Source organism: Podarcis cretensis (genome assembly GCF_951804945.1).
Source record: "Podarcis cretensis genome assembly, chromosome: 3".
In the NCBI taxonomy this organism is placed as follows: domain Eukaryota; kingdom Metazoa; phylum Chordata; class Lepidosauria; order Squamata; family Lacertidae; genus Podarcis; species Podarcis cretensis.
Genome location: NC_137172.1, coordinates 60,305,273 through 60,330,682, shown reverse-complemented (window position 1 = coordinate 60,330,682; position 25,410 = coordinate 60,305,273). Strand labels below are relative to the sequence as shown.

The 25,410-nt window shown below is 39.3% G+C and overlaps 1 protein-coding gene and 1 long non-coding RNA gene across 4 annotated transcripts in view; one reads left to right on the top strand and one right to left on the bottom strand.

The window, feature by feature from the left end:
- The window catches only part of ADGB (androglobin), a 63,644-nt gene that overhangs the window by 2,388 nt on the left and 35,846 nt on the right, over positions 1-25,410 (top strand). For 2 of the 3 annotated variants that reach the window (XM_079970860.1, XM_079970859.1), the window contains exons 2-16: positions 2,536-2,713; positions 4,643-4,735; positions 5,804-5,875; positions 7,195-7,404; positions 8,792-8,931; positions 11,306-11,392; positions 12,622-12,821; positions 14,909-15,037; positions 15,821-15,915; positions 16,671-16,845; positions 17,748-17,838; positions 19,366-19,498; positions 20,677-20,722; positions 22,558-22,723; positions 24,148-24,211. In XM_079970860.1, the coding sequence (XP_079826986.1) occupies positions 2,536-2,713; positions 4,643-4,735; positions 5,804-5,875; positions 7,195-7,404; positions 8,792-8,931; positions 11,306-11,392; positions 12,622-12,821; positions 14,909-15,037; positions 15,821-15,915; positions 16,671-16,845; positions 17,748-17,838; positions 19,366-19,498; positions 20,677-20,722; positions 22,558-22,723; positions 24,148-24,211 (1,879 nt within the window). Of the gene's footprint in view, positions 1-2,535; positions 2,714-4,642; positions 4,736-5,803; positions 5,876-7,194; positions 7,405-8,791; positions 8,932-10,234; positions 10,324-11,305; positions 11,393-12,621; positions 12,822-14,908; positions 15,038-15,820; positions 15,916-16,670; positions 16,846-17,747; positions 17,839-19,365; positions 19,499-20,676; positions 20,723-22,557; positions 22,724-24,147; positions 24,212-25,410 lie in introns of those variants that run through there. The other variant, XM_079970861.1, reaches the window with a different exon arrangement.
- Positions 214-10,174, bottom strand: LOC307213148. The gene is made up of 4 exons (XR_013837414.1): positions 10,044-10,174; positions 3,728-3,849; positions 3,170-3,246; positions 214-363 (listed from the first exon to the last, which is right to left on the bottom strand). It is a non-coding gene; the product is annotated as an uncharacterized lncRNA (long non-coding RNA).

The window sequence follows — 25,410 nt, the reverse complement described above, 5'->3', positions numbered from 1 at the left end:
TTCTGCGCATGTGCGAGCGCTGAAACCCAGAAGTAACCCATTCTGGTACTTCCGGGTTTTGGCTCGTCTGTATCCCAAAAACATGCAACCTGAAGCGTCTGTAACCCGAGGTATGACTTTATAGCATAAAGAGGCCTCACCTATTCCTCTTGAAAAGGGTACAAGGGGGAAACCTGGGGATGAACAGGAAATAAAATGTAGTACCAAATGTGATATAATTGTCTGCTTTCCAATTTTATTTTAAAAAGTAGAGCACACCCCACAGCTGGGCTCTATATATGTCCTGGGTCCCTTTCAAGTTCAGCAGGCAGAAGTTTCCAAGCTCAGTTTCTTTGTTATAGATGGACTGTTTTGCTGTCTTGTCTAATATGAAAGTGGGGAAGAAACCCTTAAACAAATAACCTAATGACAACAACAACCAATCCTGACATTGTTCTGCAGATTGACCTTAGTCAAGTCACTGCTTATATATCCCAAAGGATATATATATGAAGTCTTTTATGAAGCTGTACTCGAAATAGTGTCAGGTCAGAGCAGCATATCTCTCTTCTACTTTGACAAACCACCAGCTAAGCCTTCTGGCCCCAGCTGTCAGGAAATATTTAAGTTTAGTTACTGCTGAACTGTAGATAGTATTTAAATCAAGAGGTTGATGGCAGCTTGTTGACGTCTATTAAGTGATATTTTAAACTATAAAACTTTCAAAGAGGTCAGTTTCTTTCTCCTAGCTTGTTGGCATACGTCTGTATGCATAATATTGAATATTTAAGTCTGTATGTTAAAAATAAAGCACCTGGAAAATATTAGGAAGCCTTCCTGCTTTTTAAAATTGGACTAATGAACATGCTTTTTCCATAAGTCTGAAAAGCCCCAAATGCTGTAACCTTTCCTCTTAGAGATGTGGTTCCAGCCCTATGAACATTTGGTTGCCCTTTTCCACACATTTCCCAGCTCTACAGTATGTCTTTTTGAAGTAAATAAAGACACAAACTGTTATCTAAGGAGCTGTCACTATTCAATATAATAAGAGGAAATGAATTACCACCACCCTACAGACTATTACACAATGGGAAAATATTGGAAAATCTTCTTGTCTGCTATCTTGCACTTCACCAGCTTTGTTAATTTCTCTTGATGTTTGCCTTAGAGGTACAATAATGAAGACATGTTGAAGAAAGTAATTACTATGGTCTTTATAGACATTTTATGGAAATTTTTTTTATAGTAGGTACTTAGAAACTAGTCTAAATTCAACTAGTAAAATTCAATTGTTGGTACATTTGGGTTATTTTTTAGTTTTGTTTTTTATTAGTCACTTGCTACCAAGGTCTTCAAGGGACTTACATTTAGGAACATAAACATAAATATATTATACTGTTAAAAAAATCATATAAAACATTAGCATTCTCATACATTCTCCATACCTTCTCATGCAGACACCTACAATTAATGCACCCTCCCATCCCCTGGGTAACATCTGCAGGAAACTTTCAGCAGCACACTAGCAGCAGAACAAAATCAGCTCAGCTTTGGAAAAAGTCTTCACTTAGCACCAAAAATATGTCATGCAGACCTCACTGGGAAAAGTATTCCACAGATGGGAAACCACAGCTGAAATGGATATTAAGGTTCCATTGACAGCTCCTCAAAGGGTGAGGTGGTAGGAATGTAACAGCAGTGCAAGATCAAAGTTTACTTCTCTGTGCAGGTGCAGACATTTAGTCGCAGCCCCAGTGAACATTTAAAGGATTCATTTGAGCTTGGTGAAGGAGTGATGCACACTGTTTGTCAATAAGGCACCCTTGATTATCAAACTGGCACAACGTTGAACAAACAATCTCACTTTGAATGTCAAAGAGCTCAGAGGTACACGGCTCTTCAATTAGATGCTACTACTAGTAGAGTTTTCACTATTTCCCTGCCAACTGGCTAGTAGGCTTGGACAATAATGCCCCCCTTATTATTTGGGGTCATTTGTCTCCCACAAAAGTTGCATGCATTTTTTTAAGACTGGAGGGGGAGCAGTGTGTGTTTCAGGTGGGTTTCCTGATTGTAGAGCATTGTGATTTGTCTTATTGAAACAACAACAAAAAAAAAACTTGCTGCTACTTCAAGTAGTGGCAGAGCTACAATAAGCAGCAACCCAACAGCGTTCTTCCTTGTGAATGACCAATGGGAATTGCATTTCATCATAGCATCTTTCCCAGGGTCATTCTAGGGGAAATAAAGATTTTTAAAGAAATGCTGTTCCCATTACTACAAGACTCTTGTTTTGGTTGTAGAAATGATAATTGTTTATACTTTTTCTGAGGGACTGTGAGCTGTGTCAGTCATAAGGCACATATAATAAGCTGCTCAAATGATGTATTTCTTATCTCTTCATTTTATTTGTAGTGATAGTACCTGCATGGGGTTCAAAATGAAGATATTGTGCTTGCCAACAGTATGAAACTGAAATTAGAATAAGAAAATGTGGAAGTTGATTACCATGCAACTAACAGCAAGTTCTCTTCTCGTGCTCACGTTTTATTTCAGCCTTTGGGGTATTACTGGATCAGCCTCTAGTGTAAACCCTCAAGGTCCTTTGGGTGAGTCTAGAAAACCAAGATTTCCTATCTGGCCAGAATGGAATGAAGCAGATATCAATGTAGAGAAGTGGGATGCAGGAAAAGGTGCAAAGGAAAAAGATAAAGCTGGAAGAAGTCCTATTTTAGTAAGTTTTCTGTAGTAATCAGAAAAGTTCTTTCAGATTCATCAGTGTTTGAAAATATGTATAACACTGTGTCTTCTTAAGCACACCTTTTAAAGATTCATCATTGAATGAGTGCTCGCCATTCTAGTAAGGCAATGAGGCTTTTCATTAAACTAATATTAAAATTAAAAGTGCTTAGCTGTTTCTGAATCATACCTTAGCTCAAGCATTGCCAACTAGTGGTCACATTTTGCATTTTAAGAGAGTGATGTGGGCACCAGTCATAACACAGCTGCTGGTGGAAGCCAGCAAAAGGACTACCGCAGTGGATATCTTGGCACCCTCTCCTCCCTCTGTGTGCCCTCACGCCTCCCCTGAAACCACCAGGAGAACTCCCAGAGGATGTAGCGGAAGGGGAGCACTTCACTGATAGAAGGACCTTGTTCGCATGTTCTGATCAGGATTGTGCAAAGTTACCTCTCTGCTGGTATCTTTCACTAAGAAGAATGCTGCCTGTTGCGGAGGCTACACTATGGTGATGGTCCCAACTTTGCCTAGGTGGGCAGACAGCTACTGCTGGAGGTTTTCCCACCAGCAGTAGAAGGAGAAAGTCTGTAAATGAGGCATTTCTGAGAGGGATCACCAGTAACTTTGGATATGCTGATAGGGTCCAGCCAAAGTTAAGCACTTTTTGGCTGAACTGCTCAGATGTGTGTACATCTGTGTTATAACCTATATTAAAATCAGTAAGATTTAAAAGTTGAGCTCCCCAATTTTTGGCTGACCTTCATGGGCAACCAAAATATTGTGATCTCTGGGATCATACACCCTCCCCTAAGGGCCAAAGTCTTGTAACTGCTGTGCTTTGAAAACCCAGTGTGAGGCTCTCAATGATTACTAACTGCTGTTCTCTCCCACTCCAAGCTATGAGCTGGAAAGCATTGAGAGGGATTTTACACATAGTAATAATGAGCTCCCACCCCTCAACAGCTCCATGCAGAAGCGGTAAAGAGCCTTGTGCAACTCTGTGCTCACCAAGTGTTCCAAGTGACTGGCAAGCACAAAGCCAAATCAACATCCTTCTTCCTCTATCTCTGAGCTGTAGGTTGGAGGCAGAGACTTGTTTTCCAGTGCTTCCTCTTCTCTTCTCCCTCCACCTGCAATAGTTCCAGGACTGAGAAGAAGCCTGAGACCCACCACACTTCCCAGAGCTATATGTGTACTTATCAATATGTGAGCAGCAAACAAAATAGTTTACTCCTGCTGAAAAGTATCAGACTTTGACTGGTACATGCCCCAGATTAATGATGATGATGATGATGATGATGATGATCATGATGCTGGTGTTGATGATATATTTCTGAATGGCCCTTTATATGCATCTCAAGGCAATTTACAAACATCATAAAACAGCGAAAATAATTTTGTGGACTGCACAAAGAATAGAAGATAGGTTTTAAAACAATGCAACATAAAACCCTAAGGCATCTGGAAAAGCTTGTCAAAACAAAAAACGTCTTCAGTTATTTCTGGAAAGTATAGATAGTTGGTGTCCTGAGTTACTGTGGAGCTGTTTATGTTCTTCTAATGCTAGTCTTTTAATGCTAGTCTCTACAACACACATTGTTGCTTTCCTTATATGATTGTTGTTATGCTATCTATAAAAATTCAGAATTAAAAATAATTTATAGTTTCCATTTCATACAAGTGTTTTATTTCTCTCAGTTGTTTAAGCTTTCGTTTTTGATCACTATTAGAATATTAGATATGCTACTAAAAAAAAAGACTTGCAAGTGAAAAGTTTGCAACTTTTCTTTGAATTGTGTGTAATAATAATGATAATAATAATAATAATTTATTATTTATAATTGTAATTGAATCTCTTCAGGATAAGCATATTATATATATATAGAGAGAGAGAGAGAGTGAGTAAATGAATGCTTTTTACAGCATGTCTTTGAAGATCCAGAAGGAAAAATTGAATTGCCCCCTTCTTTAAAAGTGAGTTTCTGGAGAAGGCCACAAGAATTCTTAGTCACTAAGGTGAGAAGATGTTTCTTATTTGATGTTTATTTTATACAGCAGAGTTGCTAACCCTGCACCCATTAGTACCCCCACCAGATTAAGACTAAAGAAAGAAAGAAAGAAAGAAAGAAGTGTCTCCCTTCCTAGAAAGACAGTTATGAAGCAAAATATGCAGATAAGCAAAATATGCAGATATAATCAATTTCTGTGAAAAGAGCCAGCCTGGCTCTCTTGCCTGTCAATATTTTTAGCCAATGAGTGAAGTCAGAGGTGTGATAAGTGAGTTGTTTGGACACCAGACAACATGAATCCATTGAGTCCTACAGAGTTTCTGTTTCCCCCTCCCCTTTAGTGCACTTTCCCAGCTTGTGTTTTATTTTTTAGCTGCTCTGTTTACTTTGTTTTTCTGCCTGCCAGCCACATGGAGCAGGAGCTCCTTGGAAGGCTCTTTAAAAATGTCTCTGTTGTGGTAGTAGAAAGAATGTGGGAATTGCCTGTCAGTCATTTTGCTGCCTGCAAAGTTGTAGTGGTGGGGGTTGGGGGGGTGCCCATTTCAGAGTCATCATTATGATCATCACCATTTGTTCCTGCCTGTTCCCAAGTTGTTTGAGTAGGGGAGAGCATAGTGCAATGGTAGAAACATAATTACAATCATATCCTCATACACCTCTAATTTTGAGACGCTTATAGATGACTTTCCTCCTCAAACATTGTCCAATCTGGGCCAGTATTATTTAACTATCCCACTGTTAACTATATTCAAAGGTTTTGCGGGTGTTTGCCTTCAAAACTTGCCTGGCCAGTGTATAACAGTGGGGGGGGGGGGCATGTATGCCATGGGAAACAATGGAAAACAATGCCACTATCACACTATTGTATGTCATCCACTGATTATTTCACTAATGTCCAAACTCAGTTCAACAACAGTTCATCAGTCTTTTACAGAATTTTAGCATTGATTACTTTAAATTACCTTTCTTAACTTTTGATTAACATTTTGTAGGCAGTTATAAGTTATTTCAAGATTTTGAACATGTATAAGCGTTCATAAACATTTTAATAAAAGAATTACAAATATCTTTTTAGGTGCCTGTGGTAGTGAAAAATGAAGCATGGTTTGACCTTTTTTCAGCCAATGAACATTTAATGGGCAGTGAGGTATGTGTACGATCTCTTCTTAATAAAGAAAGCATATTAATTGTGTAGATGAATGGAGGAGACTTTTGGTGTTGTCATAAAACAGGTAAAATGCCTTTTCTAGGGCAGGGATGGCTCTACCATGCTGCAAGGCGAAGTGACCTGTTGCAGGTGATGCCACAGAAGGAGGGGTAAATGAAGGGAAGAATGAGCACACTGACATTTTCAAAATGGTGTAAGCTACCTTGAGCTACTTTAAAATTCAAAATGAACTGAGTTTAAAAAATCAGCTTGGGGTAGAGTGCCAGCTGCTGAAGAGGTAGATTACATGAAAAAATATATGATAACACATGGATTGAGAACAATTTCCATCCATTTTAACAAGGGGTTTGGTGTTATAGGGGAGCTACTGAAAGGGAAAAGTGGGGGGATCCAGGTGAATTTAAGCGTGTTGGGGTCTCATTGATGTCATTGGCCTTAAGGATTTGGATTGCATTTGGATTGCACCTTACAACAACAAGGAGTATGTTACCCTAAACCCAGTAAGGCTTGCTTCTGAGTAGGTAAGAATAGACTTGAACTGTTAATTAAGGGAGGGCTACATACTAGAATACCTTAGGCTTTGGTTAAAATTAACTAAAGTTCTTGGCCTCAGTCTAGAGACTGGATGCTGTTCACCCACAACAACATACAGGATCTTCCACTTTGTCCCCATGCACATATGATCCATGCTGTCAGAGCTGCTGCTGGTGAACAACTGTGTGGTGACAGGAGAGGAAAGGAGTCGTCTATTCTCCCAGATGACAGGGTTCTGCTCCTTCTCCCTAACAACATTCTTTTGCTAATGTATGGCCATATTTGGTTCCAGATCATGCTTGCTACTTTAGGGTGTCTTTGTTTCAGATTATTTAATACTGACACACCACCTGCTGTGTGTGATCCAGGAAGAGATCCCTCAATAAATTCATCTGGAAAAGTGTTCCCTGCTTTATTTTGATTTTTCTTCTGCTTTCTGATTGCCTACTTTTATAAATCACCATTGATTGGTGATTTATAAATAAAGTACTCTCTGCACCTTTTAATATGTCTTTCTGTCTCCCATATCCTTCTCTCTCATGTCATATTGGTGCTTAGATTCTGCTCTGTTGAGCACAGACTTCTTTTTTTAATGTTCTCTGTGCAGCACTTGCTTTATTAACTTCTATACAATTAAATGGTGTTGTTATCGTTATGTATTTCATTTTAAAGTAGAGTTAGACTATATATGTATATATGTATGTATTGTGAACAAAATGACTTCTTTTATTTCCTCCACCACCCAAAAAAAACCCCGACTTCAGCTGATAAGATGGATAATAAGTGAAATCTATGCAGTTTGGAAATTGTATAATGCACCTGCTTTAAGTCCTGATCCTAAAGCTAATGCAAATGAAGCACCTCAGCTTTTGTGGAAGCCATGGGAACATATATATTCATTATGCAAAGCTATCAAGGGACATATGCCATTGTACAATAGCTATGGAAAATATGTGGTAAAGCTTTATTGGATGGTAAGTATGCATCAATCTTTTTGGTATATATTATGCACATCATTTATTTTACATAGGTTGCAGTCCTGTTGTGGGGAGAGGTGGTTGAAGGCTGAAAGCCTTTGAGCGGCCTCATCCAAAGGCTTAATGATCTTTCGCTGAAAGGGTGGAAGTGAGGTTCTTGCACTCTTATGTCCTTCTCCAGTTTATTATTTTATTTTACAGTTTTCCTTTCATTAGTAGCAACAGCTCCAAAACTGGCATGGTTTTCTTCTTGGTTTGTAGGGGTGGGTGTGCCAGAGAATTGGACAGGCTAGGAATCCTTTGAATCAGTGCCTTCCCCCAGCACACACCCCTTTCATTCCTTTCCACACAGAGGCTGTGGACACTTCTGCAATGACAGGGAGGGGCCATATAGGGTTGGATCTCTCCATGTCTCTCTCAGATCTGACATGGTCTGCAGAAAGGGAAATCCAGTGCTTCCTATAGTCTTGGGTTGGGGAAGCTACAACTCTCCAGGTGTTATTGGATTGCAACTCCCATCAGCCTCAGCCAGCATGGCCAACGATTTTAATAAATGAATGACAAATTTTGAACCAAAATACTGACCACTATATGTTGCATGAATATAAAGAGATAGCACAGGCTGAAACAAATTTCTATCTCTTCAGCAAGAAATTATACATTTTAAAATTTAAGCTGTGCCCACAAGCTATTCAAAACCCAACATTAAAGCATATAAATTATAGTAACATTTGTTAAGGAGAAACCACACTTAGGTGAATGTAGATTCAGGTTGATACAATCCTGTATTGAAAAGGAGTTCAATCCCATATATGAGATGTCCTATATATACAGCATAGGTAAACAAGGAGGAAATAATTCTTCCTTGTTCCAGATGCTTTGGAAAGTTCCAGAAAAGTGGATTCTAATATATTGCCATGGAAGCATAAGAAGCCATCCCCAAAGTACCAGAACATTCCAGTAACATTCTCCCTCAATGGTTGTTCAGTGGCATCTGAGTAGCACACTTTGTCCCACCCCATATTTCCACTTCATATGAGTAATAATGATAGATGACAAACTGCTTTTATCATTATGCTTTTATAAGGTGAGAATGTTCCAACTAATCCTTTTAGTTCTGAGAGGATAGTTTTGCATTGGTGAAAACCACGAGAGCTGACAACTGAGGAATAGCTCATCAGTACCCTGCAAACAATTTCGAAAGTACTAGCTGTGCTGCTTTCCATTGTGCAGACAGAATCTACTGGACTTTCATATTTGCTCTCCCTATTTATTAAAATTATCTATAATGAGGGTCAAGTTCTTGGAAGGTCACACAGATTTTCATGCTGACACAATTTTTCATTGCCACCTAATCACATTTAATTTCCTTTCTCTTTTGCAGGGGAGCTGGCGAAAGATCATTGTGGATGACAGCATACCTTTCAATGAAGACAATGATATGCTGCTTCCAGTAACAACATGTGAAATTGAACTTTGGCCACTGATATTATCCAAAGCCATAATTAAACTAGCAAACAATGAGTATGTTTTCTAAGCTTTGTGTCTGTTTTGAGATCAAAATAGAGTGATGGGCAACAAAGCTAGAATTTAATACATAGGGTGGATGCTTGTTTGTTAAGAATGAATGAATTGATAGGGGTGCTTTTTGAACCCTATAAAATGTAGTAAACAAAGGAAGATCCTCAGCTGCAGCCAAAGTCAGTGGGTATGTTAACACATAATATACTAAGCCATAGTTTAATGCTACATGGATGAGCCTGAAATGTTTGGCTGCAGCATTAGCTTACATCCTCCCTGCTTACTCCGCTTGCACATCTGGGAGGAGGACTTTGGCAGAGTTTAGTCCTACTTTTAAAGAATCCCAGCTTATTGTTAAACCAAGAACATTGGTTTAAAACAAACTGGTTAGTTTTAAGAACTGAGCTTCATAACCCATGATTTGAAATTGTTTTCTTCTGAAACTTAACCAGAGTTTGTTTTAAACAGGAACTCTGGTTTGAACATAATGCTAAACTGGGATTCTTTGAAAATTAAACTTGGCTCTTTCCAGCTGTACAGGAGAAGGAGAGAATGCAGTGCAGTAGCTTAGACCTTTTACTCAGATTTGTTCAGGCTCGTTCACATAGCAATAAGCCATGGTTTAATGTCACATGTAAATGCAACTGGATTATATTTACATTAATGAACAAACACTTTCATTTCAATCCCACAGAGGCCCAGGGTGTCCTTGATTTTCCCTTCCCTCTGCTGCAATCTCCTGTACCCCACTGAACACCTTCAACTCTCACATGAAGCTTTTTGAAGTAGACATGAAGTTGTAGTAGGAAGAATGAAGTGGGGAAGCCCTATTCCATTTTTGGAATTCATTTTGCAGTTGTAGGCTCTGTTTTGTTAAGGAAGGATTTATATTGCACCCTTCAGCCAAAAAGGCTGCCAAAATGACTTTTTAAAAAATCAGCTTTAAGATGGTCCCTGCCCTTAGGTTTATGATCTAAAAAGATGACACATGAGGGAAAAGGAGTGGTCGCGGAGCGAGGTAGAGTGGGGAAGCAAACTGGAGGTCAATTTATAACGTTACAGTTCTTATAACTGTTATAAGATTCTGTTTGTATAGAAGAACAGCATCTACTCACAGGTGTCAGAGGCAGTTATGGCCAGGGCTTTATTCACCAGAAGCACTCCTCTCCTCCGGTCCAGGAGCAGAACTGCTGAACAATGTGCAGGACAGAGCAGCTTCTGCCACCGTTCTTCCCTAAGGAAGCTGCCGTAACTGACTTGATGGCAGTTAGAATCCTCTCGGGTGGGGGTTTGATGGAATTATGTCCCTCTTCAGCCAATGTCTGTGGCAGCATGGGAGCTATAGACCTGGTTTCTCAAAACCCAAGGCCACCCAAACAAGGAAATGCTAGGAAAGTTGGGGGGGGGGAGAGATTCAGGGTTTTAGGAGGGCATATGTTATAGAGCTCACTGCATTGTAGATCATGAATTGTGTTGGCAGTTGGAAAGCTAACACAACAACTAACAAAGTACATTTGCATTGCCACCCTACATATTGGTCTGTTTGACCAATAATTCTATAACTTTGTGTCTAGCAGTTTCAGTTGCATAGCTTTGGAACAAATATAATGAAAAAAATAAAAGAAACGTAGATGTTATAGCAGCAGAATTCCACCTCCATTGTGAGAGGGCAGTATTCCTCTGAATTCCAGTGTGCTTCTGAATGGCCACTGAGAACAAGATGATGGATTAGATGTGCTATTGACCTGAGCCAGCAGGCTCTCTTTGTGTTCATTTATAGATGGACATTTAATATGAAAGCATGTCTTTATTGTCATGAAAGTTTATGGCTCAAGATAAATTTTCATTTTTCAGTTATCTTAAGACTAGCTGGCTAGCATAAGTTTTCCTTTGGAATCTGTCAACTGAATTTGTTCACTAAGTTGCAGCAAATTGTGTTGCCAATAAAAAGGGCCATGGTTTTTGTTCTAATTTCTTCAGACCAGGCTTCCTCAACCTCGGCCCTCTAGATGTTTTTGGCCTACAACTCCCATGATCCCTAGCTAGCAGGACCAGTGGTCAGGGATCATGGGTAGTCTCAGAACATCTGGAGGGCCAAGGTTGAGGAAGCCTGCTTCAAACCTTTGAAAGCTTGAATTGCTTAATGCTTCGTTCCTATCTGATGCTATATTTTGTTTCTGCGAAGAAAAGATAGAAGGCCTGTACCCTTCTGACTGCAGCTGTACTGTGAATTGATTTGTGAATATTCTTGTTTGCTTGCAGTGGAAATTATATATGAAATGTGAAGAATTTGGAAGGATATGAGTGACTGTTGAGACAGAATTAATATCTGAATAGAATATTGATCTGCTTATATGCATATTTGTATTTGTTTTAGCATAAATGATGTAGGAAAAAGGGAGCTGGGGGAATTCACAGTTCTACATGCACTTACTGGATGGATACCAGAAATTATTCCTCTCCAGTAAGTTCCACTTTTATATGCAGTTCCTTCAGCTTTGTGTCCTGTGTACTTGGTTGATCTGGTGTTTGGCGTGGGGTGGGGTGAACAGATACACAGTATGACTCAAAACTTAAAAGCAGTCAAAATCAACTGAACTCTGAATTTTTTTAAAAAACTTAAAAGATCATAAGTTGATTGTTGCTGGGATCTTTTTCTTGTCTTCCTTTCTGCCTGCTCAATACTCACTCGCTATTTCATCACTTTATGACTCCTTTAGTGAAATATTACCTTTTAAAATGGTTGTACACATGTTTTATTTGTTGGGTTTGTCTGGTAATTAATGGTGTCGATAGGATTCTAGCCTAAATGAATTTCAAATTCACACTTACCTGGGAGTTAGACCTGTTGAACTCAGTAGGGCTTTCATCTGAGCAAACATACATTGGATCGTGCTGTCCAAGGATGTAGGGCGAAAACTATGTTCATCGTATCAAACAATCATTTTAAATATCTGATTTTGAAACTGCTTAGTTTTGTTTTTTGTTTTGTTTATGTTATTTCTGAATGGGTTTTACAGAGTAAACTTAACCTTCTGATCTGTGCTGCTAGAGAGAATTAAGATAAGATGATGTCCCTCCACCAGTGGAGGACTCCATCGCTGCCAAAAGTGCAGGGGGTTGAAAGGCTGTTTGCAGCAGCTAGTATAGGGCTCCAAAACATAGCCTTATAGAATCATTAAGAGCGTGGGGCAGGTACAATGCAGAACCAGCCATAGATCCACTAGATGTAAAGCTGCTGTATCCCCTGAGGGGAGTGCCAGCATAGAGCCCCTCAACAGTATCAGCCTAGAGCCAGCATTGCAAAAAACATATTGACTGGCTCAAGTGGCAAGACTTGGGCATGTGGCCATTGTTCCACCACTTTACTCCCCTGGTTGGGGTTGCTATTGCTTTGTCCCTAACCTTTTGGCAAACAGTTGTGCTTGTCTTCGTTAGTTATTTTCTCAGTACTCTAGAAAAAAAAAATAGGTTGCATTTCTTTTCAAGGGGTGGATACATTCTAGATGACACTAGGTTCCAAGAGTGACTAGAATGGTTCCAGTGATAACCAGACTATTTAAATGGTAGTAAAATTCAGCATGGTTGCTTGACTTGACTTCTACTTGAAAACTTGAGTAGCATAATGCATATGCAGTAAATAAAGAGCAGACAGAACTACATTTCAAAGCAATGTTTATGTATATTTTAAAGATCTGGATATTTGGATAAAGTTTGGGAATTCTTAAGAGAGACATTGCCAGAATTTAAGTTACCAGAAGAATCCGTTCCTGAACTTAGGATGTCACTTCAAGACACTAAAAAAGATCTGAAATCATCTGACATTAAAAATGATGCTGTACCTACTGTTAAGCCACCAGAGAAGGTAGAGAAACCTGAAAAAACTGCCAAAGGTATGAAATTTTAAAGACTGTAAATGATATGCAACAAAGGACACCTTCTGGACAGAGAAACCACATCTTTATTTCTTTGCACTTTTCTGTATAGGCGTCAAATAATCACATTAAACTCCAAGGAGTTACCAGACTTGAAGGTGTTATGTGTATGTGAGAGAGAGAACTGAGGTTCGAAGTAAGTCTGCAATCCAGTGTACAACAAAGTACCTTTAAATCCCATTGAAATCAGTGCAACAGTGTGCTGGATTGAAAATTTAGGACTGCCCTCAGATAACTCAGCACCACTGAACTTAGTGAGACTTACTTCTGAGTAAATATGCAGTATGCTGCCACAGTGGATACATTAAGCCTTGTTGATTTCAGTAGACTTAACTGTACACGGGATAGTGATGTGTAAGTTTGGTTGTAAGTACCGATCAAATAGGATACAGAAAAAATATTCTCCATGTAAGTATTTTTTAATCAAGTCTTAAATATTATCTCGGGTTTTCTTCTTTAAATGACATAGTTTAGAGGCAAAAACATTTGCACCAATAGCAATTGCATGATTTTTAAAAAAGTAAATAGCAGGAATCACAGGAAGGTAAAGGATCTCTGTGGCCCGTCACATATTCTCTTTTTCTCTCTATATATATACTGTGTATATATACAGTGCACTTTCTAATTGCATGGAATGGGGTCATGTCAAGTTTGGCCCTTAGAAACTGTGGAGAGCTCTACTTTTAGCACATAGCAGCTTCGACCAGGAGTGGTGGTGGTGTTTTTTCTTAGGTCCTGTGAGCCAGCTGTGCCCTTCCCTGGAGAAGGCTGGCCATCCTCACACATTCCTTAGTTATCTTGAAACTGGATTATTGCAGCAATTTATATAGGGTTGCCTTTGAAAAGTGTCCAGAAACTTCATCTACTGAAAATGGTGGCAGAAAGCGTTTTACTTTAACCTGATTCTTTAAAAAATTAAATCAAATCATTGGACTCTGCTGCTTCATTGGTTTCCAATTTGTTCCTGAGCGCAATGCAGGTGCTGGCTCTCACCTTCAAAGACCTGAAATGCTTGTAATCCTGCCCATGCCACTTAGATCTTTAGAGGTTCTGTTCCATGACTAAGTGTGGGTGATCAGTATGTAGTCAAGACTTTTGTTGTTGTCATGCCTTACCTCTGGAATTCCTTCCCACAAGAAGCCTAGATTAACTTATTATTTTTGGTGAAAACATTTTTCCATGGGCCCAGGCTACTGGGATTTGTATTTTTTATTTTCTTTTATCCCCACTGTAATTTTACTACTATAATGTTCTATAATATTTTATAGTTTTGCATAAGCATTATATTTTTATTGTATATGAATAGTCTTTTTCAATATTGTTGTTAAGTGTCTTAAAGGTTCTTTAGAATGGAAAGTACAGTGTAAAAACACTTTAAATAAGAAAGAAAGGTGACTATTAGTTATCCTTTGTGCTTTGTTCTGCTATAAAACCGCTAGGCAGGCCAGTAAACAGGCATCGTGTTAGTTCTTTTCCAGAGAGACTCATATCTGCTCACGAAGCCCCTGCGTTGGCATTCCAGTCTTTGCTGGGGCTTTGCATGGGGGCATCTGTGAAGATCACAGTCTCTGCGTGGGTTATTGATTCTCATAGTTGCTAATGGGTGGTGCTAGACTATGGCCTGAGAGACCAGAGTTTGAATCCCCACTCAGCCATGAAGCTCACTGGGTGATCTTAGGCCAGTCACCATCTCTTAGCCTAACCTACCTCACAGGGTTGTCGTGGGGATGAAATAAGGAGGAGGAGAACCATGCACACCACCTTGAGCTCCTTGGAAGATAAAGGTGTTATATAAATTTAATTAATTAATTAATTTAATTAAAATACGTGGAAAGGTTATAGACAAGATATGAGTGGCGAGCCATTTGTAAAGGTTGCCTTGAACACAGAATCATGATTTATCTTGAACTTAACGTTTATCTAAAACAGAGGCATGAATTTTGGTTCACGGGTTTCTGCACTACCCATTGCTTGAGACAAGGACCCCTGGGTGTTGTGTGACCATGTATGGTAGTATTCACACGTGCATTGTCTTTCTTTGGTAGAGAAGCAAGATCAAAAAGATGTTGGAAAGAAGAGAAGCAAAGATGGTGAAAGGGATAAATTTAGGCCAGGGCCTCATTCTGGACGCGTGTCTTCTGACTTTCAAAATTCTCTCCAGCTGTTTCTTGATGGTAAATTATAATTGTTCCTAGATGTATGTAACAACTGATCTCGACGCTGAATACTTTATTGACTTCTGCTCATAATTAAGGATTGTAGGCTTTTCCTCAGCTGAATGAGATTGCAAAAGATCACACCAGTTTGCATGAAACACAAATTAATCTCAAAGGCAGGCAGAAAGTACTTCAGAGTTGGTTTCAGCCTCAGAGAAAGTATATATTGCCCCACATTCCCTTCTTCTTTTAGGTGGCCTGAAGAAGTTAACCTCTTCAGGTAAACTGCAATCCTGAACACTTTGCTAAAATTTTGGATTTGTTGTGGGAAAAGCAGGTGGTGGCTGGGAAGGTACATGGAACAATTCACTTGGAGGTTGCTAGTTACTTCCATGGTTTGGCTAGCTCTTTTTCTGCTCTAAACACAAGAGGTCACGTAGGGGCAGATCAGTACCTAGAAAAAAAAGTGAATAAAATGTATGCCGTTTAAGTGTAAAGCCCTAACTGATCAGGAAACCACTGTTCTGAAGTAGCTCCATTCACCTGAAAGGTTACTTAACTTGAACAAAATTGGTGAAATCAAGTTTCATTTCTTGCCTTTATAGCAACATAGAACCTAGCAAGGTCTATAATAGTTATGATAATATTGAGCTATTATCTGTGGCAGCATTTCAGGGGGGGTTTGTTACTGTTTTGGAGTTTTTTTATCTTGTATTTTTATCTTGTGAACTGCCCTGAAATCTTTTGATGGGTGGTATATAAATCTAATTAATAATAATATGTAATGGGTTCTTTTAATAGGTTCTGCAACACCACTGCAACCACAGATGGTGGTATATGCTTGCTATATGCCTCTTTATGTGTCTGAAAGAAAGATATTTGTCTTAGGGAAAATGGTAAGGCTTTGTTTATTTTGCCTTCAAAATATGAACTAATAATTGAATAAAAACAGCAAATATATCAACAAAGAACACAAAACATATTTGTGAAAAGGGCTGTTTGTAGACCAATTTTCTGCCTCTGTCCAGCTCAGGTTTGTGGTTGGTTGGTTTTATACCTTAAGTGCTTTGACTTGTTAAAAAGAAACACATGTTTCATAAACATTCCTTTTTTGAAACTTGGTACAGCAATGTGCAGTTAACTGGAATCCTGGCATGTATATCATTCTTACCATTAACACGGATATCTTCCCAATGTTACTGGAGACTTTCCATGTAGGTCTAGCCAAGAATAAGTTGCCCATCATAACGAAGGATAATCTAGAAGTAGACAGGGCTGTAATTATGCTAGTGACTAGCCAGGTTTGCCAACAGTCTTTGAGAGAAATTACAGCTCAGTTACAGTGCAATATTTTATTTCCACTCCCAACCTGAGTCTTATTGTTTTTACAGGACTGTGCAGTTGTTCCTATATTCCTCTATATTCCCCTTCTACCTCCTTGATACTCTGTCTTGGTAACTGTAGGACTGGAGCGCTCAAATGGAGTTTAGGGCTGTTAATGGCCCCACATACAGAGGCAACGCGGTGTTCTCTGTCCTAGAACAATTATGGTAGTCAGAAATTACATAATTGTGCCAAAATTAGTTTCCTCTTGATATTTTTATGTGTAACACAGCCTCCATTGTGCATTTTATTCCTCTTTCTTTTGCAGGCTGATTCATCTGAGCAGTTGCGGCAATATGGTCTTTCCCACATATACAGTCACCCTGCACTGTTAACCAGAACAAGGTCCGGTCCCCTGGTAGCCCCTCCAAAACCACCACCTATTCCTCGATGGAAACTTATCCGCCAGAAAAAAGAAACTATTGTGACTGATGAACCCCAAGGTTTGTCTTTCCAGGCTTTGCAGTATATTTTAAACTAACAATAAGCCAAAATGTAATACTTGTCTCTTGATTTCACCCACACTGCCATTTAGAGGATCAAAAGGATTGATATATGAAAATTCAGATGCTTTTTACTTTACTTAGTAAGTATTATTCTGTGCTTGAAATGAATACTGAAAGTAGTACTATTGTGTGGTTTTTGTTGTGTTTCCCTTGTCTTGACCACGTTTGAGACATAGGGATATATTGTGTCTTCTGAAAGCAATCTGACCCACAGCAATACACCTACATACACAAAATATAGTATAGGACACTTCTCTGGTTTGGCACAGAAACTTGCAATGTGGAAAGTGTTATCATACTGATGGGAGGAATGTTGACTTTTTATTTGTTTGGGCCAGACTAATGAGAAAAGAGAGTGGCAGAGAAGAATATTACCCTCATATTATCCCTCCCTCGAGCTCCTAATAGTCAACATCTGCCTTTGAAGCTTTACAGCTGTGGCAGAAGCAGCTGGAGGACTCTAGGCATCTGAGCCTCTTTTCCTGCCCACAGGGCAAGACTGCTGCTGGTGGGCTGACCCCAAAAGGGTGACATGAAAGGGGATCACCCAGTTTGGGTCATTGTTTTGGTACTGTCATGAAGGTGAGGCTGATGTTCTTTACAACATTAAGAATATTTTTTTCTTGTTAAATCTGTGCTGTTAACATTTTAACATAAACCTGCTAACCATGTTTGTCTGTGTGCACATTTCACCTTCCTGAATGAAAGGCAGTCTAATTGTATAGAACCTGCAGATACTATTCGCTGGATTCAGGTTGTTATTTTTCAATGAGAGTCTTTTTTTTGTCAAGGGTTTCTTAAACTATGAAGAACTCCTGTTTTTGTTCTTTACCTTCCAGAACCTGTCATTAAAAAGCCAGAACAATTCATTGAACTTGCTAGCCCGTTTCTGAGCTATAGACTTTCTCCAATACCAATACCAAGAGACACGTAAGTATATGAACCAGTGGGCTTCAGTGAATTATATTTGGAAACCGCTTTGAGGTTTTCTACAATCAAGCATTTTATAAAATTTAATAAATAATGATATTTTGTGCAATAAAGGTTAATTTAACACTACAAAGTATTAAAGGGGTGTGTTTATCAATAGAGGAAGAAAGGGAGGAAAGGAGGGGAAATGTGCCACAAGTGATTTGTATTCATAGAAGTTCATGGTAATGCTGTAATTTTAAAAAAAACCTGAACTTCAAAAATCCCATTAGACATATATAACTTCCTATATGGCCAAAAGACAATATGTTGGAATCAGACTTGCATTCATGTTAGAGGAAGGAGAGGCACTTTTCTCAGATTCTTTTCCACCACCCGAAAAACTGAACCAGAGGATTTGGAGATTCCCTAGAGCAGCATGAGAGGCAGCATGCATGTGCAAGGGGGGGGGGCTACATAAGGAATTGGAGATGATAATGATGATTTCATTTCTAATGTGTATTTCCCCGAAGGTCCCAGGGCAGGATGCAAAAAATTTAAATACAACATTAAAAACAGATTTAAAAACAAAAAAGACAATCACAAAAAATAACTACCAGAAATGATGGCTTACAATTTATGCTTCAAAAGTACTTGTGCAATGGATGGCAATCAACACGATGCCCTTGTTTTCTCCCAGGTGTGGTTTCAGACAGGAGACAAGGTTCTTGCCCAAGTGGTAGCATATGCTAGACCAGGCTTCCTCAAACTCGGCCCTCCGGATGTTTTGAGACTACAGTTCCCATCATCACTGACCACTGGTCCTGCTAGCTAGGGATCATGGGAGTTGTAGGCCAAAAACATCTGGAGGGCCGAGTTTGAGGAAGCCTGTGCTAGACCCAAATTCCAGGGACTCATTGTCACATATTATTAGCTCCCATTCAGGAAGCCAGGCCCAGTAAGGCACAGCCAGACAAAGGAAAATGTAGGCCTAGATCAGTCATCCCCAAACTCGGCCCTCCAGATGTTTTGGGACTACAGTTCCCATCACCCTGACCACTGGTCCTGTTAGCTAGGGATGATAGGAGTTGTCCCAAAGCATCTGGATGAGGCAAACCGGCAAGGTTGTTAGATAAGTAGCACCCTGGATAGCTCCTAGTAGCACCTAGGTTGGCAGTGAGACAAGGAAAGCTTGAATGTAGCTCCAATAAACAATGTACCCAGACTAAGCCTAAAACAGGTCTCCCACTTCCTTGGAACAGCTAGCCCAGCCTCTGGTGAGCAGAGCCTCTGCTCTTAAAAAAAGTCTACCTTCTTTTATAGATCAGGCACCAGGATTAGAAGCTTCATTAGTAAATCTCACCTCCTCAAAGTACAAGGAAGTGTTTTTGATTTCTGAACTTAAATTAATTTTCCTTGGATATTCCCTATTTTTCAGTAGGACTTCTTTTTATGGTAACTGCTAATGGAGTAGAGTTACTCCGCTGGACATTTTAATATATACATTTTATTTAGAGATGAATGTTAATTTATCTCTGTTTTATTTAGCAATTTCCCACCTTCAACATTCAAAAAAGGATCTCTTCCAGCATCCAGTCTTCCTGCTGTCACTGAAAATGATGAAAGCATAATTGACTCTTCTGGAGATTCAAATTTAACGAGTACAGAAGAAATTTCTCAGGTGAAGATTTTGCTCTGCATGGGTTGTTCCCCATTCATGCTAAAAATTGTGTACACTACTTCCTGTATAATCAGTTTTTTGAAAAAAGAAAAATGTTGCTGAGCTCTTTCTCTTTGAATAAATCTGAAGACTGTGATTCATCTGAAGTTTGTAGTAAAAAAGTGATGTTCACAAATCATTCTAGATCAGTCCTGCACAACTTGCCAAGCAAGCACAACTCAGCCTACCAGCCATGCATGTATAACCTGTTGGGGTTTGAAATTGGCCCTGGTTTTTTTGCAGTCCCAGGTAGGCAGCAAAAACAAGATGCTTATCAAGCACAAAATGCTGCTGGGCAAGTTGTATAAACCTCTGTCCCATTCACCAGTGTCTCATAAGTCCCATGAGAGGCTTTAAGGGCCTGTGTGGATGAGTTGGGAAATTCAGCTTCCACCACCCGTCTTCTGGGGGCTATACAGTCAAACCTTGGAAGCCGAACTCTTTGGCACTCGCATGTTTTGGCTCTCAAACACCGCAAACCCGGAAGTGAGTGTTCCGGTTTATTTGGAAGCCGAACGTCCGGCACGGCTTCCGATTGGCTGCAAGAAGCTTCTACAACCAATCAGAAGCTGCACCTTGGTTGCCGAATGTTTTGATAGTTAAACAGGCTTCCAGAATAGCTTCCGGTTGTCTTCCAAGCTATGATTGTACTCTGGATTCCAGATTCTATCATTTTATAACCTTTATTGAGCATACTGTAACATGGAGGAGACAATTTGTAAAAATACAGAAATATTCTATTAAATTGGACTCCCAGTACTATATTGATCTGGGAGCAGAACAGTTGTCCTAGAATGGAATTGATGGGCATGATCTGCCACCATGCATAGAGGCAATTTGGTAGTAGAGGGCTGAGCATACTTCCGATTTAAGAGTTGTCCCTAGGGATGAGAACAGAGTTGTTTTAAGCATTCAATTATTGCCTCACATCCTGCAGTGAAGCCAACATTAGCACGCATGTGTGCACATGCACACACAGTCTCATGGAAATGAGTGTGTAGTGAGGTTTGCCAGACTGTGGACGTTTGCTACAGATAACTAGCTTTCTATGACACTTCTAATTTATGACACATTTAATTTATTTTGCCTTTTGCTATTTTGTCAGTATTGTTCTAAACAAACTTTCCCCCACTCTGCAGGAATCTACTTTAGCTGCACCACATACTGTGGAAGGGTCCACCAGAGGTAAATAATATGATTGTGAATAATGAATGCTGTATTTAATAGGAAAATATTTATTCATTCAGTTATTTAGTTATAAATGAAGTAAAAATTCGATAAATAGCTAGTTCCAATGTGTCTTACAATGCAAAATTATAGGGGGAGAACAGCATTGAAAACTTGCCAGAGAAATAAGCAGTTGGTAAAAAGGAATTTCTGATATGGCATCACGTTAAACTAGTCTTTCCCTCCAATAATTTTGGACTATAGCCGACATAATCTCTGACCATTGACTTTGCTTACGGGGGGTGATAGGATTGTAGTCCAATACATTTAAAGAGCCTCAGTTTGGGGGAAACTATGCTAAACCATGGTTTGGTTTACATGTGAACCAATCCTGTGTCACACTCCCAAATGCTAAAGCTCTGTGTTCTCTGAAGCCCTCTTAATAATACCTAATCTCTTTTAATGCTTCGTGACCTTTGTCAAAACATGCACATAGTACATGAGTGCTTCTCTCTTTCAAAAGAGCATGTGTGTTAATATTTCACATTGTGTTATCATATAACTACAGAAACATCACATAGCAGTAACCTACCATAATTAGGGATGGATGGTTGTTTATTTCTGTTCCGTGTCACTTTTTCTTATGTTCACTTATAATTACATTTATTGCATCTCCACATTAATCTGTATTTGGGTGTGTGTGTGTATTAAATAGGCCTTTCTGTCAAAATCTGCATTTCTTAACTTGCTTTCTCTCAAAATACACATTTAAATATGTATTTCAATACTTTGAGCCAAAACCTTCACCAAACACTAGTGAATTGCAAAAGTCGGTTAACTAAATTCAGGTTGTCATATTGATCCGGGAAATGTTGTTCAGCTCCCTTCTTATCAGAGTTAGCACAGACTGGGTTCTTGGAGCACAATGCTTCCAGAACTTCAGTTGGGCTTGTCTCTTAAAAACAAATTATTTTAAAATATGCTATATAAGACAGTTTCAAGGATGTGCATTGACAACCCTGTATTCTGCAACTTCTTTACTAGAGATTAGGTAAAACAGAGAAGCATTCGTTGCCAGCATGCTTCAGGGCTAACCTAGAGAGCCCTCTAGAGGTGAAGCATAACCGTTACGTGTTCATTTATTCTGTATTTTTGTGAATTCGGTTTAAAGGGTTCACAGCTTCACAACCTTCATTTCAATTCACAGTCTTCAAATAATTTATTTCTTCTTTTTGAAGATGTATGAAATCTTCAATATGCAAGCAATATGTTGGTTTGGGGGTCCTGTTTTAAGTGGTTATGGACAAATCCTCCTTGATTCAGTCATTCTTTAGTTGCTGTCTTAGTGTATATTCAAAAAAATGCTTCTCTGCTTTTGAGAATTCTCTTCTGACGTATTGATAGTTCATCTGTGCTTATGCTGCTGGACAAACATGCCCTTCCCAACCTGGTACCTTTCAGATGTTTTGTATATTGTTGCTGGCTGGGACTGATTGGAGTTGTATTCCAAAATATCGGAAGGGCACCAGGTTAAAGAAGGCTGCCTTACTGTGCTGCTTTCTGGGAGTTAGAAATTCAGTCTCTCTCCTTTCTTTACCTTTGTAAGAGAAGAAAGAATAGTTCAGTCCATTTATCTTCAAAGCATTTGCCTTTGCAGTGCATGCAGCTTCACAGCAATCAGTGAGGATTTAGGCTGTTACAGGTATACATATACAGTATTGCTAAGTTGCTTTATGATAAGTTACTAGGATAATTTTGCCCTCTTTATGTTTCTCAACTTTACTAGTAGAATATAGTCTTTCATTTCTGAGTGTAAACTTAAGGAAATCTTTTTTTCTCCCTTATCTGTGCAGGGGAATCGACTGAAAAAATAAGTAGTGAAGCAGCTCCAATGCCAGAATCAACAGAACCTGCTAATAACCAGTTAGGAAATAAATCTCAGGAAGAGATTGAATCAGAAAAGAGCCCTATCTCCAAGGAAATATGGATGGACTACGAAGATTTCTGTGTTAGTTTTCAGTAAGGCATGCTTTTATTATTGTTACAGAGGCTATATCTTCTTTTGTGGACTTTTGCAAATTATCCTTCAAATTTGTGTAGGTGACTCATGGCTGCTAGACAAAGGCATCCTCAGTCCCTGTGGTACATACTAGAAATCAGCAGATTTTCTTATAAATCTGCTATCTGATGATTCCTAGCAAATTATGCTGTATTTTCTTTAAGACAATGGATGGTGTCCACTGGTGGCCACCACTAGGAGAATGGACTTCTACTGGTGTGACAGAACTTTCCTTTCCTTCCCATTGCAGTTCCCTGCATACATTCAAAAGCTGTTCTTGGTGGTTCAGGGACCCCCTGGAGTAGATTTGGGGAGGACATGATGGCAGAGAAAAAGGGGAAGTCCCATTGTGCAAGCAAAAGTCCACTCATGCAACAATGGATGTTGCCCAGTAAGAGATTTCTGTGATGTCTGATAACCTTCTTTAATAAATGTAACATCAATTTTCAGGAATAATTGTCTTCAAAAGCAGTTGCCAAACTCCTAGCATTCCCCCTCCATTGTTACTTAGAGAACAAGCTGCACATACCCAATGGCTAGACCCATAAGGTCACAGATGTCATCTCAGCCCATAGGTCTGTAGGCCTGTCTGGTTGGTTACAAAAGCACCTTTGCAAGCTCCATTTTACTTCCCCCACACAGAGCTCTTGGTCCCTTGCAGTTCTTGCCATTCTGCCTCTTGCTGTCCCATCCCTGAAACCAGGTTCTTTGAACTTACTCTATATGCTTTCACATTGGTTTTTGGTTCTACGTCTCCTGGACATAAGAATGACTCACTGGACACATTATTCCCTCATACATAATTGACTTGAAATGCCAAATATTATTTTATTCATGAAAACACAGTTACGGTGAAATGAAAAAAATGTACAAGTAAAAAGGTCCTTTCACATAACATTTTAGCATTTAGGGAAATCTTAAGCATGTGGTTATATTTTTTACATCAGATTTGATGCTCATAAACATCCTAAATTCACCCTGAACATGATACAGGTATAATGGAAGAGTTCTGTCATGGCTGCAACCACAACTACCAGTGCAATCCTATGAACATCAATTAAAAAATAAGTCTCGTTCAATTCCATGGGGCTTACTCTCAGCAATGGAGTACAGGATTGTAGCCTAAATGAACAATGGAAACTTAGACTTAATTACTGCTTGCAGTTCAGAATGGTGACAGATTATTCACATTTTCAATTACAGAAACTCATGTAATTTGGAAGTTAACTTCTATTGCTAGATGGTAATAACATACTAAGTAACTGTTCAAAGAATCCTGATGGTTTGTTTCAGTTCTCTTATAATTCAGTAAAATGTGATGCACAGCATGAGGGGGAGGTTTCTGTATAATTAATGCTAAAATAATGATGTTTGCTTTCCTTAGGAATTTGTATGTTTTCCACAAGCCAAATACCTATAGCTACACCTATCAGAAGTCAGATTTTAGAGTAAGTGCACTGACTACATGATTTATTCATCTCTTTGTAAACTATAACGGCATTGTGAATCCCAGTTTTGTATCCATTCTGTAAACATTTTCATTCGCCAGTAAAATGTTATTATCTACAAAAACCTCGCACAGAAATAATTGATACAAATACTAAAATATAAATGACAGACATTAAAAACAATGTTATCATGATACTTTGGGATCAGAGATACTGCAGAATTTCAGTTTGGATCTGACAGGGAAACTAGTTCCCTTAGCATCATTTTGTATAAACACAAGTTTAGATAATTGTATTTTTTAATTTTTCCTCTGCCATCAATTCACTCAGAATACTTTGAAACCTCTTTGTAGTTTGTATAGTATAGTAGGCTGACATATGAGCTGGACAACAACACGATAGATATGATGAACTTTTAACTAAGGTCATTGGCTATTTAAAAGGGATACTGTGCACAAAGGAATACTAATAGTTACATCAGGGTCTTAAAGGTACTTGATAAGTGACTTTTAAAGGTAAAGGTAAAGGGACCCCTGACCATTAGGTCCAGTCGTGACCGACTCTGGGGTTGCGGCACTCATCTTGCTTTATTGGCTGCGGGAGTCGGCATACAGCTTCCGGGTCATGTGGCATGACTAAGCCGCTTCTGGCAAACCAGAGCAGCGCACGGAAATGTCGTTTACCTTCCCGCCGGAGCGGTACCTATTTATCTACTTGCACTTTGACATGCTTTCGAACTGCTAGGTTGGCAGGAGCAGGGACCGAGCAACGGGAGCTCACCCCGTTGCGGGGATTCGAACCGCCAACCTTCTGATCAGCAGGTCCTCTAGGCTCTGTGGTTTAACCCACAGCGCCACCCGTGTCCCTCTAAGTGACTTTTACCTCAGGCCAAATCCCTAAACCTCCACCCCAGTCAAATGCAGCCACAACCCAGTCCAGTTACTTGAGTCAATTTGCCTCTGACCCACCAAATTCCTCTAGTTGCTTAGACAGTTTAGCCAGCTTAAAAAACCTGCTTGTGCAACCTTCCTCTGTTAAGACCTTTACATAGGGCAGCCTCTCAGACCTACTCAGTCACCAGCTCCCTTCTCCTGGTTTTCACCAGATGGAGTATTAAAAACACATTGGGTATTAATATTCAGGATTAAACCTCCCCCTCCAATTTCCCTGTCTTTCCCCAACTCCTTAACTGACCATTT